Source organism: Cricetulus griseus, chromosome 10 (assembly GCF_003668045.3).
Source record: "Cricetulus griseus strain 17A/GY chromosome 10, alternate assembly CriGri-PICRH-1.0, whole genome shotgun sequence".
Lineage (NCBI taxonomy): Eukaryota > Metazoa > Chordata > Mammalia > Rodentia > Cricetidae > Cricetulus > Cricetulus griseus.
Genome location: NC_048603.1, coordinates 17,340,242 through 17,360,255, shown reverse-complemented (window position 1 = coordinate 17,360,255; position 20,014 = coordinate 17,340,242). Strand labels below are relative to the sequence as shown.

General features: G+C 40.9%; 1 protein-coding gene across 3 annotated transcripts in view; it reads left to right on the top strand.

The window, feature by feature from the left end:
* The window catches only part of Cpq (carboxypeptidase Q), a 369,164-nt gene that overhangs the window by 149,579 nt on the left and 199,571 nt on the right, over positions 1 to 20,014 (top strand). For all 3 annotated transcript variants that reach the window (XM_035449658.1, XM_027431533.2, XM_027431536.2), the window contains exon 4: positions 10,252 to 10,459. In XM_035449658.1, the coding sequence (XP_035305549.1) occupies positions 10,252 to 10,459 (208 nt within the window). The remainder of the gene's footprint in view (positions 1 to 10,251; positions 10,460 to 20,014) is intronic.

The following is a 20,014-nucleotide window of genomic DNA, read 5'->3' as shown; positions in this document are numbered from 1 at the left end:
TTTTCCAAAGCAAAATAACCAGAACACAGTATTTTTTCTAAGTTTCGCTACACATTAAGGGTTCCCTATGTATACAGAGCAGACTATGGAGGCTGAGCCATGCCACCTGAGAGCATGCTAGCTGAGGTTAGGTTTATCTGAAGTCATCTGAAGTTTTCCCTTTCAGCTTTTAGATCTGTCCCTGTCCTCAGTCAATCCATACTGGGAAAGGCAATGTGTATCATTCAGTGTTCTGATTCCAGTAGTCGTAGTGTCTTCATGAAACACCTTCATGCCTGCATGTTTGACCAAATGCCAGAGCACTTTGTGGCCAGTGAAGCTGACACATAACCTTATCCATCACAGCATCTCAGAAAAACAGGGCTTAATACTTCACAGAAAAATCGTGGTAGGCGACTGATTTGCTGTCTTGTGAGAAGCCCAGGATCATTCTGTTTTTCCATCTATATCTTTGTCCTTGTGCTGGCTGACATGTGGACACAGACAACCACTGATCCTTCAGGCTTCTACTCTTATCTAAGTGAGAAAAAAAATCCCCAGCAATGTGCAGAAGGAATTGTCACTGTTCTGTTGCTGTGAGGAGATACCATGACCAAGGCAGCTCTTAACAAAGAAAGGCATTGAATTAAGAGCTTGTTTACTGTTTCAAAGGCTTAGTCCATTATTATAATGGCAGGAAGCATGGCACCATGCAGGCAGACACTGGAACAACACCTGAGAACTACATCCTGATCCACAGACACAGATGAGGGAGACTGGGCCTGACATGGGCTTTTGAAACCTCCAAGTCAGTGACATACTTCCTCCAACAAGGCCACACCTCCTAATCCTTATAATCCTTTCAAACAGCTCTATTCCCTGGTGACCAAGTATCAGTTGTATGAGCCTTTGGGAGCCTCTTATTCAACCATCACAAAAGGGCAGAGCTCCTTCTCTGAACCTTTGCCTTAATATTTGGGTGGGAATATGCTCTCTGTCCACCTCTGCTGGAATTTTACTCTGAGTGCCATGTCACTGCAAGTGGCCCATGTGAGAAAGCTGGAAAATGGGCTCAGAGCTTTTCAGATTTTGTAGAAGAAAGTATAAGGATTCAGGCATTATGCGGGCCTGCCCCTGTCACCTGGCAGAATGCACTCAGGCAGTACCCTGGTCAGCCCAGGGTTCCATGATTGCTTAGTCTGCACACAGGTACAAAGGATCCTTTAAAAGACGGACTACCCATCACTTAAGCTCTCTTTCTGTTCTCCCTTCCCTGCTCTCTTTCTTGCTCTCTCTTTCCACTCTTTCTTTCCCTCTCTCTTTCCTGCTGTTCCCCAGGGGCAGACAGGATTTTTCTGGTCTCCCTCTTCTGTCCTCTCTCTGTGTGTCTCTTTACCTCTTTTTTCATTTCTCCCCGCCCCCCCCCATCCCTTTTCCCTTTCTAATAAAACTTCTCACTAAGCTCTGTCTGCCTGGCGTGTTTGTCCCTCCATCTAGGTCACTCTCGCCTCCCATGGAATCCACCAAGATCCCCCACGCGCATTATACCTAACAGAGCGCTTGGGAATGGTTGGACGACACTTGGTGGAGTTTTTCCTCACACTCACTAAATAGAATTCAGGTGTTGATTCAGAATTATTTAAAAACAAAACAAAACAAAGCTTTATTTGCAACAAGTTTTAATTAGCTATGTAGGTCTCATTTTTTAAATGTGGTATTTTGTTATTATGCGTGTGTTTGTTTTCATGCATGTGTTTGTTTTCTTCAAGGCTGGGAGTTGAATTCTGAGCCTTGCATACTAAGTAATTGATCTACCATTCAGCTATATTCCCAACCTTTATTGTTGATTCTTTCAAAAATGACATTTTGGGGCTGGAGAAATAGCTCGGTTGTTAAAAGCATTGGGTGCTCTTGAAAAGGACCCAGATTAAATTTCCGGTACCCACACAGTGGCTCACAACACTCTGTAACTCCAGTTCCAGAAGATCTGATAGCCCCTGTTGGCCTCCACAGGGATCTCTCTCTCTCTCTCTCTCTCTCTCTCTCTCTCTCTCTCCACACACACACACATGCACAGGCAGAATACTCATACACGTGAAATAATATATGTGAAACAATTTTAATGGCATTTTATTTTATTTTGAGTGTGTATATGTGTACAGGACTGTATTTGTATGCATATGCACATGTGTGTATATATGTTTATGAATGACTGAGGTTGGTGTCAGTTGTGGGCCTCATAAAGCTTTATCTTATTTTGTGAGTCAGGTTCTCTTGCTGAATCTGGGGCTTGAAGGCAAGATTGGCTTCCCAGAAAGTCCAAAGATCCTCCTGTCAATGTCTCCCCAATACTGAATTACAGGTGTGCTTTGTTGCATCTGGCTTTTTATGTGAATGTTCTGGGGTCAAACCCAAGGTTCTTGTACTTGCATATAGCATTTTAACAACAAAGCCATTCTCCAGTTATTTTTTTTAAGTTCATTTTAATTCATTGCAAGTATTTCATCCTTGCTTACATTTTACATTTTAAAGATTTGTGATTATATTAATCTATGTTGTATAGTTTATTTTTTCCTTTTTGTACATTTTACAGGGTTTTTAATAACTTTTATCTTGAATCCATATTTATTAGCAATATGTTTTGATGATTTGTCTTTTTATTTAAAAATCTTATAAAGTATTGTCATTTACTACAGAACTCTTTATTGCAGATTCTTTGGATTTTTTTATTATCAAATACATTCAGCATAAATACATTCGTTGAACACAAAGATATCGTCAAACATCTATAAAAACTTAAAATATGGCTGATCCTATAAATTCTTGCTTTATAGAAAGAAGAATTGGACATGGCCTTGACTTTTGGGAAGCATTTTCTAGTATGTTATGTTAGAAAAAAAAAACTTGGCCACAATACAACACAGGGAGGGCTGTAGAGAAAGGGCATCTCCTAAGCTACCTAGGTCGTTGCAGAAGGTTTACAGGAAGAGCCTTCAAATTGAACCTGAAAAAAAAAATGTCCAGCTGTTATCACCAGGAGGAAACAAAGTGCCTGGAGGGTCCATCCTGGATAAGGAAAGAGACCTTCTGCCGAGTGAGAAGTCCTTGTGTGTTGTTAAGTAGAGTGGGGCTTGTAGGGAGTGGCAGGTGTCAAGGAAAGAAACCCACGGCCACATTTCAGATTTTCTACACCACAGTTTTTGACCGTCCTTTCTGGGAGGGAGACCAAGTGGATAAATCTCTACATAGGATGGATAGAATTAGTCTAGCATTGTTTTAACAGACTGAACTGGGGTGCCACGAGCTATACTCCTGTCTTAGTCTTTTTTTACAAAAGGATGAATCAATATTTTATGAAACCCTTTTCTCTATGAGATGGAAGAAGTGTGTGTGTGTGTGTGTGTGTGTGTGTGTGTGTGTGTGTGTGTGTGTGTGTTTGTAAAACTTTCCATGGCCATTGGGGCGTAGGGAATGCTTAGTGAAGCAGGCTTCCTGATTCTGTTATTTCTCAGTGCCTATGAGAGAATAGTGGACATGCAAATTCCCCAGTAGGGAAATAAGCCCTGACTTAACCATGTGTCTTCCTTCTCTACCCAATAAGCTTTCTTAGGTTCATAGCCAGTGGGTTGTGCATTGCAAACACAGCTCTAGTGTTTCTCTTAATTGCTTAATTGATGCTTTCTTTCATATCTATTTTACTCAAGTCTCTGGATGCCTCTCTTTCTGGGGGCATGTAAGATTTATGTGTGTATTATACAATTACTTGTGTGAGTTTGGATGTATATGTGCCATGCCTTGCATGTGAATGCCAGAGTCTCTTTGTGACCCACCTCTATGCAATCCAAACAGGCTGGCCTGTTAGCATCTGGAGAGTCTCCTGTCTCTGCCTCTCATCTTTCCATAAGAGAATTGGGATTGCAGATATATACTGCTATTCAGGCTTTGTATGGATTCCGGGGATTTGAATTAAGGTCTTCATATTTGAATAGTTAAAGCTTTACTCATTGAGTTAGCTCCCCAGCTTTATTCTGTTTTTTATTTAAATTTTTAATGAATAATGAATGTTGAAATTTTTAAGTGTCTTCACTTGATGTTAGCCAAAAAGCCAAGAGGTACCACATGCTATGAGTTGTAAGGTCAATTTTATGGTGGTAAGAAGACATGGGTTTCTAAGGATAATGTACAATGGATATTTAGGTTGTAACTAAATGAAATGGTAGTGGTCTGAGTTAACTGCTGACTGTCCATCACCAGCCTGTCTACCACTAATCATCTATCTATCTATCTATCTATCTATCTATCTATCTATCTATCTATCTATAATCTATCATGTGTCTATCATCAACCTATCTCTCTATCATCTATCATTGATACACCTATGGCCTTGCTATGTAACACAAAGAGGGCATCTACCTGCCTCCTGGGTCCCCTCCCTGAGACTACAGGCTTGCATCAGTACACCCAGTTAACTGATGTTTAAGTGCCTTTCAGTCTAATTAATTAGTTACAGGGTTTTTCTGTTAGAGCCGACACAGACAACAGTTGGTAACTGATCACACAGGACATTTCTTTGGCTAAGGTTATATTCCATACCTGCCAAATGATTCTGGTGTCTTTTATACCTCTTTCACTTTCATCATCATTATTAAATAAACCATACACATTGATAATTTATTATTCTAAGTCTTCCTTTTGGTTAATACTGCCACAGATATGTTATATGAGAAGAGAAAATGAGAGGGGGACCGAATTAATGGATGAAACAAGTATAAAGAAACAAAACAGTGTAAGAAGAAACAAAATCAAATGGAAAACATGTGTTTTGTGATGTTGAGCTTGAGTGACAAATTGCATAACAAAAATTAATATTTATGACAGACTTTTTAAATGCCAAACTGTGAAGTGTAAAATTTTAGCTATTTAAAAAAAATTCTTCATGTGTTTCACAGAGAACTACTTCATGCTGTCCTTGAATCTTCTCTATATCTTTGTATTCTAGGGAAAGAAGCCAGAAGTTGTTGCTATGTGACATGGATATTAAAACCCAGAGTTGCCTTTTTTCTAAGCATCCTGACCGTCTTCCTTCTTTTTACACTCTGGCCATGTTGGCCGCCTTGCTCTGTTTGGGAAGACAATTGCTTCCAAGTTTACTCTGCTTGTAAACTGTCTCCTCACTGCAGTCTGTGGAGCTTAAGATACTGACCATGTCTGTGGGGAACACACCCCATGCAGCAGCTCTTCCCAGTGGAATAGATTTAGGAATCTGACTATTTTTCTGCCTCTTTTCTACCCTTTCAACTGAACTTCAGAAGTTGGGAATAAAAGGTGGCCCCCACACCGACCCCACTTCTTTCCTGGGCAGGTTTTTTGTTCTTAACTCATGGGGAGAGAGACTGTTTTGGTTTTTCCCTTTGTGAAATTATATGGTAGAAAATTTTGTGCTTTTGTGTAGTTAATGACAGTATAAAACTCTTAAATTAATTTATTTTTACCATTGTTAATGACAGTTTAAAAAGTCTGAGATGAATTTACTTTTAAGGTGCTAGATCTAAAAGAAAAAAAAACAATAAAGCCAATTGTAATTATTCTAAGAGGGTTACTTTCAAATTACTTTTTAAGCCAAACAAGACTTTCCGCTAAACAGAGAAAGTTTCTTTAATAACATCTCCAGTAAAGATGTTTTATGAAGTTTAGACACAGGCCTGCAGCTTCAAAAGCACAGTCTGCATGTCATCCTCATGCCCGGATACTTTTTTCAGAAATTGTCCCAAGCTCCAAGTGCTCTGAATGTATTTAGCCAATGCATCATTTGCACCTACAAAATTCAGCATGTTCCTCAAGCAGACCAGTAACCATCTTGTCACATGCTTTCCATAGAGGCCAGTCTCTATGAGCCTTGCTCATTCAAAACCCTCATTACACAAAGAGCCTAGTGTCTGTAGAAGGAACGAGTTAGCAGCTATTAGCTTTAAAGGCATTAGAGGTACGTATGGCAATCGGGTGGGAAATTTCAAACTTACTTGCTTAAACACGGCACATATTTTATGTAGAGATACGGAAAATATTGAGGCATCTTCAAACTGTGTCACTTCTGTAAGATGCACAAGAAATTTAATGAGATTTGAGGACCTGGTTGCAGCTTTCAAATTTCATTTTTTAATGTGTTCATTTTAAGTTTTGTTTATGCTATCATAAAATCTCATAAACTAGGTATACAGAAACACCATTTTCTAATGAGAAAAACACAAAGATTCTCTCCTTTAAAATCTGAAACTTATGGATTGATTTTTATAAATGGATGTTTTACTTGCATATAATCCAAGTGTTATGAAATCCGACTCCAACTTGCTCAACGCTGTCATTGTGATATGTTCATAGGGTTGTGTGGCCACTGTCACTGATTTTAGAACATTTTCATTTTCATTATCACCCCAGAGAAACTCCATTCCCACTGGCATTCACTCACACTGCCCTCTTGTCTACCACTCATAAACTACATTTTGTTGTCTGCTCTGGACATGTCATGTAAGTTAAATCTTATAACATGTTTTCATTTGGATCTTCTCTCACTTAGGGTAATGGTTCATCTTTGTTGCAACATGTACTAAAACATCATTTTAATTTTTTTTGTTTTTAATTTATTTTTTTCATTTATTTAACTCATAAATAAACTCATGTACAATTTTGATACACAATACAGTATGTTCACAATGGCGTGGCTAAATTAAACCAATTAACATGTTATATCACCCATATCATTTTTGTTTTGAGAACACTTAAAATATACTATCTCACAATTTTTAAAATATAGCATATTGTTATCAACCATATTTATCATGCTTTCAGTAGAACTCAAGACATCACAGAGTCCCTGCCTCTTGTCCAACTGCAGTTTTATATCCTTAAACCAATCGTTTCCCCATTGTGAAAAGACCCACATTGAAGCCTAATAGCCACAATTTTGTTCTCTGTTCCCATAAATTCATCATTTCTAGGTTACACATAAAATTGAAATTGTGTGACATTTGTCTTCCAGTGTGTCACTTTTTTTTTTTTTTGGCAAGCATATAACTTTACTACTTACTAAAGATAAAATCAAATTTGCATGCACAGGTGAGTACTCTCTGCAACACCTTGGATTCATCACATATTTGAGTTTCAATTGGCATATATATTATATATATATATTTATATAAAAAGAGCAATAATGGCAATATGTTATGCATCAATAGCAGCAACAGCTTTCCAGGTTCTGCAGTCATTTGAACAAAATTGTAGAGACATCCAGCACACTCCATTTAAAAAATAAAAAAACAAAAAAACCCAAAACAAACAAACAAACAACAAAAAAAAAGTAAAAAACAAAATCCCAGAAAACAGCGCAGTTCTGTTACTCTTGTGGTAGTTGACAAAACTGCTAAAACATCATTTTAAATGGGTAGATAAAATGGGATATTATTTACCCATGGATATCTACCAGGTACCTTTTGACTGTTAAGAATAATACTGCTATATGCTATATGAAATGTCTATGTTTAATAAAAATAAATCCAGATTATGGTTAGAACCTAAATTGGAAAAAAAAACAAATGCTGCTGTGAAAATTTTGAGTGGATGTGTTTTTTTTCCAGTTCTTTTGGGTATATATAGAAGCTCTGGGTCATATGATGTATTAGTGGTTTTTCTTGGCACTGGGACAAAATAGCTGGCCAGTGCAGCTTCAGGAAGATTCCGGGAGGGCATAATGGAACTCATGGAGACAAGAGCTTGTGGGAGGAGGTTTCTCAGTTGTCTGCAAGGTCAGGATGCAGAGAAATTGGGCTGGAACCTTACAGGGGTATCACCTTCAATGACTCCCCACAGTGGTCCAGTCTGATGTATAACCACAGTCCCAAAGTTTCCACATCCTCCTGGGACAGCATCACAAGCTGCCGTCTGAGTTTTCAAACCCCCAGACATCTGCGGCTGCTTCACAGATGCTAAGTATATGCTTAATTTTTGAGGAACTGTAAATGGTTTCCCAAAGTAGATTGCCATTTACATTCCCGTCACCCCACATCCTCTTCAGGGCTTATTTCCATCTGCCTTTTCCCTCAGAGCTGCTCTGGTGAGTGTGAGGTGGCATCAAGTCATGTTTGCGATTTTCATTTCCCCGTAGACAAAGGATGTGTCCCAATTTTCCCATGTTCTTACTACTCATTGTTCTCTCTTCTTTGGAGAAGTGTCTACTGAGTCTTGCTCTTCCACTGGATTTTATTTTCATTCTTGATTTTGCATGCATTAAACACTGCACACTTGATTTTGGCATCTTGATCTTACTAATTTTCTGGTGTATTCTTAATTTGGGTCACCATGACTGATGTTTAGTTTAAAAGGGGGAGGTATTATCTTGGCTCCTAGCTTTATGGTTTCAGTCCAAGGTTGGCTCTAACCATTGTTTTATGGTGAAGCTATATCAGAATAGCATGACGTCAACTTGGGGCAAGAGAGTCAGGGATAGGGAATGGGGACAAGAGATGCAGAAAGGACGACCACCAGACAAGATTCTGATAAAGTGGCAAACTTTATTTTTTTCTCAGGCTAGCTTATATAGTCAGTAGAGCAGGATATGGGGAGGGGTAGAATGGGTTGTTTGTGAGCCAGGTGTTAGTGTAGGCAGGATATTAGGAAGCCACACAGAGGATGTTTGGCAGGTAAAGAGTTCATGAGGAAGAGGTCCAGGAAGGGGTTGCTTAGGTGACTGAGCCTGTAGTTGGAGGACTGGGTCAAGTGGTTTCTTTTCTTGAGCTGAGGTTCTAAGGAGCTGCTATGTAAAGGTTAATATACAACTATGTGGCCGGCCAAGAATGGCCTAGGATCTCATGCGAAGCCCTGAGATTTGGCACCCAACATATTCCCCCCTTCCTTGTATAAAAAGAAGTGGCCAAATTTTTCAGCAGAGGGGGTTAGAGGCCTGGCCCCCAATTAGAGAATCTATGTAGATTTTATAAAGGACAATTTTCTCTGACCTCGTGGACGGCTTCTCAGAACCATCTGAAAGGCAGGACCGTCTGGATGCCTTTTCTGGGGTTGGGGAAGCTTTAGGACATCGACTCCATTGCGCGAAGGCATATTCCTCAGAAGACAAGGTCTCCTTGCAGTACCATCCAGGTCTGCACCTCTGAAGCTGGCCGAGGGGAAGTGGGTTAGCTCCTCTTTGGAGGGAACAAACCGAGATGGTTTATGTTAGGGGGCCAAAGTCATCCTCCTTAGAGGAGAGCTTAAGGTATTGGACCAGGACAGGCTTAGTGGCAGAGTCCACTTGTTGCTTGACAAAGGCCACAAGTCAATTAAAGGCCCAAGGGCCAAAGGAGATTAGCAAGAGGAGCCCTATCAAAGGTCCAATGAGGGAAGGGAGGAGGGTGGTTAACCATGGGGAAGCAGTAGGAATGGGCAGAAGGAAGCAAAAAGGAAAATAACAGGATGTTATATTCCCATACGAGGGAAGCCAGCCAAGCCAATTGTTGAGTCGGTGTCATCGTGGTCGTTATCAGGGGATGTGTAGAATGGGTTGATCGGGACATTGGACAGCAGTGTTGGAGACACAGGACCGTGTTCAGACATACAACCATCTTCTCCTGACATCACAACAGAACAATATTGAAAACACTGAACTTGCTGTAGAGCCAGAAACTGAAACTGTAGCAGCAGAAATAATTACTGAAGTGGAAATTCCAGCACTTAATAAATGTCCCACAAAGTACCCCAAAACAAAGAAGCACTTGGTCAATGAATGGTTAAGTGAGAAGAATGAGAAGACAGGAAAACCTTCAGACAGCTTTCAGAAAGGCCTCTGCGCATAACTACAGATCCAGAGGTGTTAGCCACACAGCTCAATTCTTTGCCAAGTCTCACTTACAGCCCCCATGTATACTCTACTCCTAAGTATTATATTAGATTTACATCATCATTCCTTGGGGGGGGGGCGAAGAGAAGAAAAGAAACTACTGAAAACATTCTGGCTTTTTTATTTTGACAGCATTGTCACTATCCCAGGGAAATTATGCCAGTTTGACACATTAGGATTGTCCAGACTACAAAAAAATATAATCTTTTAAGTGCCTAATTATTAAACTTAGGTTTGTGCAGTTTTATCAAAACTAAAAGCTACATTCATATAAAAAGCAAATGTTTCTATTGCACAAGTGCGCTCAGTAAAAGTCTGGGCCAATGTATAAGGGTTTGGATAAGTTTTTGCTTTTAAGGGTAATCTGGTGGTGCATTTTTTTCAAGTCCTCACACAGGTTTTCAAGCATATCAAGACGGTGTGCCGAAGATTCCGACAGCCTGTATCACGGTGGAAGATGCAGAGATGATGTCACGCATGGCTTCTCGTGGGAACAAAATTGTCGTTCACCTAGAGATGGGAGCAAAGACCTACCCAGATGCAGACTCATACAACACTGTAGCGGAGATCACTGGGAGCAAGTATCCAGAGCAAGTGAGTGAAGGAGGACGCGTACATTCTGGCAGAGGGCATTCTGGTCAGGTGGCCATTTTGAGAATAGTTAGAAGGCGAGAACATGAATCTGTTGAGACAGTCCTTGTAGACTCATTAAAGCCTGAAGCTTCATATATTCTTCCCATTAAAATGTTCACCACACTAAAGAATGGAAGACAAACTCAAGGGCAGAATAGGACCCACAGTGTGGAAAGTCAATCTACACGGAAGAGAAAGTTGTGTGTATTCCCTTTAGAGCTAGAAATCCTGCCAACAATTGACACTGGGTTAATTTTATGAACATTTCAAAGATCATTTCAAAGTACAATAATGTAGAACCTAGTTTCTTCGTTAGGAGTCAAGGAAACTATCCTAGACAGAAACCCTCTGTCTAGGTCTTCACCCAGCCACAAAGTGTTTGGGAAAGGACCCAAACTCAGAGAAGTATAAATTCTAACCCAGCTTTAGTCCACAGTTGAAATGAGGAGTCCAGATTTCGAATCTATTTCAAATGACTTTAGAAGCAGATCTACACTAGCCAAATGTTAAAGAATGGACTATTTAGTTCCTGGGCTCTAGAGAACTTATCTCCAAAGAAAATGGTGTGTCACTGATCTTTATAAAGACTTGTCACTAGCAGAATTAGTGTGGGAAGTCGATGAGACAGGGTCCACCAGATAGCTTGCATGTGTTGGGCACTTCATAAGTGTGGGGTCATGACAAAAGCAAGGTCTCACCACCACAAGGAGTCCATTAGCCATAGAGAAGCTGAATTTAAATGTTGAGAAAAAGCAAGTCCATCCCCTTATACTTTTGGGAAACTGGTCACAGCAGAATAGCTAAGAGCCTGTATCCCAGCTAAGAGTCATCGGATCTCTTACAGTGTCATCTTCACTGGGGTTGTATTAGTAGCTTTCTGGGTTAGGCAGCAGAATTGGAACCTCAGGGTGTCAGGGGAAGTCCATTATGGGATTCTTCGGTAGCAACCATGGAATGTCTGGGTCTGAGGCTGGGGAGTTCTTGGGGAGCCAGAGGCTGAGATCGATCTCGTTCTGGTAGCTCCTAAGAGGCCATGGATGTTTTCTAACTGGGACAGCTGGAGCCTCTTTATGTAAGTAATAAATTATCAATTTAAATGTGTAGTTGAATGAACTTTGAAAATGTATGCAGTTACCATTACTACAACCATGGCAAAGACTGTTTGTTTTTTTTTTGTTTTTTGTTTTAATAACACAAAGGCTCCCTTGGACCTCTTTGCAGTCCATTTCTTTCTATCTCCTTTCCCACTGGCAAGCAATGCTCTTCTACTTCCAATTATGGGGAGTGGAGGAAGCCCTCCCTGAGTAGTGAAGTCCTGAGTGAATGGGTGTTATTGGCATGCCCATGTCAGGAACCCTAGGCTCAGACCCAAGGCAGTGGCAAAATCGGTGATGCTCAGGGGGATGACAAAGCCCTCCTCTGATCCATGTGAAGATGTTGATAGTGTGTGCAGAACATGACCACCATATCTGTCTTCTCTTAGATACATGTTTATGACCTGCTTCCTTCCAGAGACTGCTCCTACTAAGATGGTTAAACCCGAGTTCTTGCTCCAGCAGTAACCATAAACCTTCTTCTTGGTTTGTCTGTATGCTGTAACCCACCTCCTTGTCCAGCTGTATGCAACCTCCCTGTTGAACTCTGTATCATAGTCATAGGGAGCTTCCAGCATGCTTCAGCTCCTTCATCAGAGAGCCCAATCCACCATCCCAGCTTTTCTCCATGTGTGTGTGTGTGTGTGTGTTTGTCCTTTCTTTATCTCCTCACCACCCCTGTCATGTCACTGGACATGACATCTAGCTATGGTTTTATGTCTTCTAGAATTTCACATTTAAGTATACAATCTGTCTGGCTTCTCTCAACAAAATACTTTTAGGACTTACTCAGGTTTCGCCTATTCCTTCTTTTATGCCACTGAATAGTGCTTATTTGGATTTATTACAATATGGCTATCTACTCAGCAATTGGTGGACATGTAGGTCTCTGAGCTGCCTGGTCTCTGGTTCTTGATCACCTAAGCAGTGTTGGGTATGGATTCCATCTTACAGGAGTGGGCCTTGAGTCAAATCAGATATTGGTTGACCACTCCCATAAGTTCTGTACCACCATTGCCCTAGCATGTCTTAGACAGGCAGGACAGATTGTAGGTCAAAGGTTTTGTGGTTGTGATGGTGTTTATATTTCTCTTTCGGTGGCTTTCAGAGTAGCTTCCTACACTAAAGACCCTACAGTATAGAGGCGAAGGCCCCATATAGGCACTAGCTTGTTTTGTCCATGTTCAATGAGTTGTGTGGGTGTTGTCCTTGGCAATGGGGCCCTACGGAGAGCAAACCATTGTCTCAGCATCAACCTGGGTAGTTTGGGATTTCCATGGGACCCCTTGACCAAAACTCAACTGAATACAATCCAGTCCAGTGACTGGAAGCCTCATTTAGAGACAAGAGATGGACAGTTGAGACTCTATATCCTCCATTATTAGGAGACCTCTTTAGGATCACCTTCATATATTTTAGGAAGTTTTCACTGCGCTGGATTTCCATGTGGTCCCTCAAATGTTCCCCAATTCCCCGCTGTCTCTCCCCACATTGTTCTTGCACTTGTCTTTTTCTTATTGTCTGGGTTCAAAGAAAATTTTCACAAGGACTGAAAAGCTGATGGGCTGCCTTAGGAGGAACAGACCCTGTTTGTATTGTGGGCAGCCTGGAATCACTGAGCGCTTTCGATAGACCTGCATTTTGCTTCATTTGGGCCAATGTGCACAGCTGAGTAGTCAGAAACTGAACCTTAGCCAGCTGGTAATGAGTTTTTAGCTGAGAAAAAAATTGAAGAAGTGTTAGGAAAGAGAAGGAACTGGGAGATATTTGGGAGCTAAAAGTGGTAGGAATTGTAGAAGCTCAGATATAGAGGAGAAGAGGGAGGTGTGCAGGTTGTTTAGGGGGGTGATTTGTGCATTCGTTCCACAGGTACTTGCTGAGCCCCAGCTCTGTGTTGCATGCTAGAGAGTGATACTTAAAGAACTTCAGCAGGTGGGCGGTGTCTTCATGGGCAGGGTGTGGTGCCGTGAGTGCCATCGTACGTCAGTTCACAGTGCCATGGGAACTCATTTCAGAGACACCATCCTGGGCAACCAGGCTAAGGAAGGCTTTCTGGAGAGAGTAATAGTTAAAAATGCTAATGCTTCTAAGGAATTGGGTTGAGGTGGACCGGGCACATTCCAAGGAGAGGAGTAATACAAATGAAAGGACTAAAGAAGGGTGAGATGTAACTTCCTGCAATTTCCAAACCCACCCAATAACAAACCTTGCTTTCATGAAATGACGCTGTAAAATATCCTGGAGAAAAAGGAACACCCTGCTTTGTATATTTTTACAAATAAATAATTGAAAAGCCGAGCAACCCCTTTGGAAACTGCTCTAACACTGACGTCAAGATTCTCATTGAAGGAATAAACGAAACCTGATTGAACTGCTGGGCAGACTCACTGCACACACAACCGAGTAGTTAGAGGCAGGCGGCAATGCGTCTTCCCCTTCCTCTGAGAGTATCTGTGGTCTGATACTGTGTAACGCCTTCTTCCCGGATGGGAACACTTTCATCAGCTTAAGCAGCTGTTTAAACTTTCATGAGCAAAGTCATTATGAGAAGTTTCATGAACATAATGGTTGGAACATTTGTCCACAGCCTAAGCTTGCATTGGAAAATTTTAAGGGATGGGGCTAAGTTTTAAGTTGTCAAGCCTGTTCTTTCTTTTCTTTCTTGTTGTAAACATTTTATGGCTGAGAACCAGCCAAACTAAGTCATGGGGGGTGGGGAGACATATGTGGGAGGCATGAAACATTTCATTGTTTATTTTTTCAAATTTCTGAAATGAAATGTGCTTGTGGCTCTGTGTGCCTCTGGGCTCTGCTACAGAGCAAATGGAAACAGCTCCAGCCAGAAGGTTTGTTTTCAGTAGATTGCCACCCAGGTAGGCAAGACAAACCCAGGTGAGTAGTCATTGCTGGATTCAAGTCACCCTGGTGTGCCAAAGCATGGAAATGTGCTCGTTCGTAGGCTGTACATCTTGGCATGATTCATGATACAACAATTTGATAATAACCATAGTTACAGATGAAGACTAATACACATTTCCAGAGCACTTCAGTACTGACAGGTGTCGTTCTAGATTCTTTTCATATATTATCTCCTTAAAATAAGTAAAGTTCTCATCCCCATAAAACAGTCAAAGGAAACAAAGCTACAAGGAGTCACAGAGTTTGTGATCTGGGCAGCAGAACTAGGATTTCAGTCCACATCTGCCCTATCCAATAATCTATGTTCTTCTCCCTGTACTTCTTAATCTCTTTATGGTTTGTGAAATAACTTATACCTAAAGAATGCCTCCTGTTTTACACTGGATAAAGGAAAATAGAGGCAACCTTCAACATCAGTGGTAGAAAATGTAATGTAGGGCATGAGATAAGGAATCATTCTGAGGCAGAGGAGAGAAAAGATAAAAGGATGTTTGCCCAATTGCTGCTGAGTAGTGTAGACATGGAAGTCCTGGAAGGAATTCAGCCTCCCCTGTAACCCTGCAGAGCTTGTAGCACTGTGTACTGGCGGGCTCAGTACTCACTCCTGCATATTTTTGTGACTAAAAGTATATTCTGCATTTATATTCGCCTCAGTCCCAACAACAGGGTAGATTATTATTGCCCTCACTTTAAAGACCAGGAAGCCAAAGAAGACTTGGGTGGGTTTAACAACTAAAGCCTGACATATGCCCCATAGTGTGAGATCAAAACAAAACAAAACAAAACAAAACAAAACACAAAGTATGTGAAACCAGAACTATCATTAGCTGATAAAGGGGTTGCCTAGCATGTATGAATCCCTGGGTTTGACCCCCAGCATGGCATTAAAACTGGGAGTGGAGGCACTTGTAATCCCAGTACTCAGAAGGTAGAAACAGGGGCATCAGATGTTCAAACTTGTTTTTTGGCTACTTGACAACTTTAAGGTCAGTCTTGGATACAGGGGACCATGGCCCCAGGAAGAAAACGCAGAATGATTCTCCTACAACCTGACTCAGTCACACAGACTCTCGGTGTTAAATATCATAGAACGTTCAGAATGCCCAGAAATGCACCTAAAATGTAGACAAGTAAGTAATAAATAATTACAGTACAATGAGGCAATTAGAACCATGCTTGCACTTTTGAATGTGCCCACAGTGTTTTTTGTTTTTGTTTTTGTTTATCTCTTTCTGAGAGGTGGAGCTACGTTCCTCCCTGACATGTGAACAAGTGTTAGTGACCAGCTTCCAATGAATGAGAATAGTCAGAAGTAATGTGTGGTGGCCAAGACTTGAGCAAAAAAAAGCAATTGACTTGTAAGCAGTGTGTTTTTCTCTTTGTACAATATGTTTGTTCACTTGTTAACATAGGTGCTAGCTGCCATATCGAGAGGACACATTAGACCACACATGGAGGGGACCCATGTGATAAGGACCTAAGGCCTTCTGCCTTCATACAGCACAAGTTGACAGACAAGTTAGCCCAGAAAGCTGACTGAAGCCCCGGCCAATTCATGTTACCAGCATGACAGACCTCATTGAACCATGCTAGATTCTTGACCAACAAAAACTATGGAAATAACAAATATTTGCTTTAAGATGCTATTTTTTCTAGAAAACTCATATATCAATCAAGAGTAGAACAAAAATGACTGTGTCTGTCACAAAAGCTGAATGGTGAAGATAAAAAATATGAGCTAGAGTCTAATGAGTCAGTTAAGAATTTCTTGCAAGATGTCCTTGCAAAGAGGTGGCTGTGTGCACAAACACATGGACAGTATAGCATAAGAAAAAAGTCACACAGCTCAAAATGAACAGGATTTTGAGGAATTTATCACATTACAGTGTAACACCTACTGTTCATATAGTGATTTTGACCCATATGGATTGTTTTAGAAGATAGGAAATTGATTAAAACATTATTTGAAATATTTACCTCAAAACCAAAAGCCAATAGAGTGCTGTCATATGAGGAGTCAGGGCTATTCAGAGCAGCTGCTTTTTCTGGTTACTTTACTGTCTGGGTATACATTTTGAAAACTTTAGCTTAATGTAGAGCCAAGAAAATAACTAATGAAAAACACCTGGGTTTTCCCTGGGACTTCGCTGCTCCAGTTGTGCTACAACAGTCAGGTAGAAATTAACATTTTATAACTAATGAAATGAGTTCCTTGGCATCATGCTACCCAGCTGAGATTTTAAGAATAGAATTGCCCAGATCGACTTGTTATTCAATGCTATACCTCATTTTTTGACTGACTGTTGAGTGTTATCTGTGTGTTTTCCGTAGTGATAAACTCATAAACCTATTTTGATGTTTACAGAAATCTCCAAGTATCCATTTCAGGTCCACAGTTCTCTAGGGATAATAGGGCACACACACACACACACACACACACACACATATATACATATATATGCTCACACAGACACACACACAGACACACACACACACACACACACACACATATATATACACACACACACACACACACACACACACACACACACACACACACACACACGCTATGTAGGCCTGGAGAAATGGCTCAGCATTTTAAGAATGCTTGTTGCTCTTCCAGGAGATACAAGTTTGGTTCCTTCCCAGCATCCATACATGATGACTCACAACTGACTGTAAATCCAGCTCCAGGGAATCTGTAGCCTACTTCTGGCATTCTTACACCCCTGTACATACATGGCATACACTCACACATACACATAAACAAAAAATTAAAATACTGATTGTTGAGTTTTTAATAGAAAATTAATATTTATGCTTGAAAATAAAGAAAAATGAGGAGATCTGTTTGGAAATTATATCAACTCAAAAGGATGCTATTAGCACCTTGGATTCACCTCACTGTATTATTTTCTGAATAGTTTAACATACTTGTATTTTATAAGCACTATCAAATCCTGTTTTTAACTTAACACTTGAAAAAATATCTCTCAAAGGTATCAGCAATCAAGAACTCTTTCTGGCCTTTAGAGGATGAGAGTGCTACTCTCAGCACCCATAATCACCTGTAATTCCAGTTGCAGGGGATCTGATATTTCCTTTGGCTTTCTGTGGGCAACCACAAGCTTATGCGCACACACGTGCACCCACATGCATGCACACATACAAACACACACACACACACACACACACACACACACACACACACACAAATAAATAATAAAGTAAATCTTTCAAAATCTCCCTTGAAGCAGAATTTTAATGTATTTGATAATTCATTAACCTGTCCCTGGGTGTGCCATCCAACATGATTCTCTTAGTGAAAGCAGAATCATGGTTAAATCTATCCATAGCTAGGGGATTTTTCTTTCAAGATTTTTTTTTATTTGAATTAGAAACAAGATTGTTTTATATGTCACTCCCAGTTCCCTCTCCCTCCTGTCCTCCCCTACCACCCCCCCCCCCGCCGTGGGGTGGTAAGTGTTTCACCCTACCTATCACATATCCTTTCTGCTCCCCCTGGATGGTGAGGCCTTCCATCGGGTGTCATCAAAGTCTATCATATCCTTTGGGATAGGGCCTAGGCCCACCCCCGTGTGTCTTGACTCAGGGAGTATTTCTCTATGTGGAATGAGCTCCCAAAGTCCACACCTATGCTAGGGATAAGTACTTAACTACTATAGGAGGTCCTGTAGATTTCCGAGATTTCCTCACTGACACCCACATTCATGGGGTCTGGATCAGTCCCATGCTGGTTTCCCAGCTGTCGGTCTGGGGAGCAAGAGCTCCCCGATGTTCAGGTCAGCTGTTTCTGTGGGTTTCACCAGCCTGGTCTGGACCCCTTTGCTCATCACTTGTCCTTCTCTGCAACTGGATTCCAGTTCAGTTCAGTGATTAGTTGTGGGTGTCTGCTTAGCTAGGGGATTTTATGTTCACCTTTTAAACTGTTGCTGGGTTTTGTGATAACTGGACAACTTTAGATGACATTCAATGGAAAGCTTGGGAAGAGGTTACCATGGCTCCTCCCGGCCAGGAGAACTGCCTTACTACCGTTTGGATGAGCGCTGTGGCCATGTGCCAAATGTGCCATCATTGTTATACTGCTCAATAATTTAATCATGAATGATTATTTGAAGCATATTCTTATTCTCTTCACATTCTTGTTTCTTAATTTAAGGTTAAGCTAGCTTAATTTAATGTGGTAGGAATTTTTAGCAGCCATTACGGGCAGTTAATTCGTGTTCTTCTTAGCCACACATCATCTGTTTGCAAAATTATAATACTTAATCCCAAATGTGTTCCAACCAGTTTTATGCAAAGCACTTCCGTCCCCCCCCCATCATTGTTTATTGTCAGTTCACAGTCCGAGAATGGAATCCTTGGAGGGGAATTCTGAGTGTTTGTGAGAAAACAAGAGTCTTGTGACCTCAGTTTCTTCAAAATAACAGAATTGTCCTTGGAATGTGTTTTCATTCTCCCAGGTGTAGTGGACAGGAGTGAGTTTACTTCAGCTGTTGCCATTCCTATGCCTCTTTGGAAAGACACGGTTTGCTATGTGTGGCTTGTCCTTCTGATTGGACATCCTGCTCATTTTGGTTTCTTTTTTAACCCTCAGAACATAAATTGCCTGATGCTACCAACAAGGTTGGCTATTGCTTGAGACTTTAGTTCACCTCATTTTTAGGCCTCACTCTCCCCAGTTCACTCCACCAACTAGTGTGGTAAGCAAGCGGCACCAGGGATCCGGGAGCTGCGGTTGGCTATGAGACAAGAGAGTGGGGACCCTCACAAGAGGAAGTGAGTATAATTGGGCAGAAACCAGACAAAGCTTTGCCTTACGTTGAGTTTATGCATCGTTTCTTAGAGAAAGGAGGAACACAAGTGTATTCCTTGGTTTCCAGAAGAGGGAACTTTATGTGAAGGAATATGAGGCAGAGTCCAAAAGAAATTCATTCGAAAAGGCATATAAACGATGGGAAAAGATCTGAGTTCAATTTGGGATCACTTGGGCATTAATTCAGACTGTATCAAAATTCTTAAGGAAGATAGAAATCATGAAGAAGAGATGGCTAGCTCTTTGAATGAATATAAACTGAATGATCAAACCTGAAAATCGGCAAAAGAGGCAGAGAAGGTGGCTTTCCCTGTTCAGGCAAAATCAAAATTAAAAACAGTGTCACATATGCAGTGACGGGTCTCCCAGCTTCCTTCCTACAGCCGTATTTAGGGATGTGTCCTCCATTGCCTGAAAATGACCCTGAAGTATGAGGTGAGGAATTCAATAATTAATCTAATATTAAATTTCCTCTATTTCCTAATAGAGGACTTGGGAGAGCCTATGAAAAAGCTAACTTTGCAATCTAGGCAAGCTGGGGCATGACAGGGAGAAGGAATTCATTTCCCAGTTCTTCTCTGGCCTCATGAGCTGTGCTTGGTATTTCCAGCGCAATTTCAGCAAAATCAAAATGTTACCTAATTATGCACTAGCCAATCTATTTAA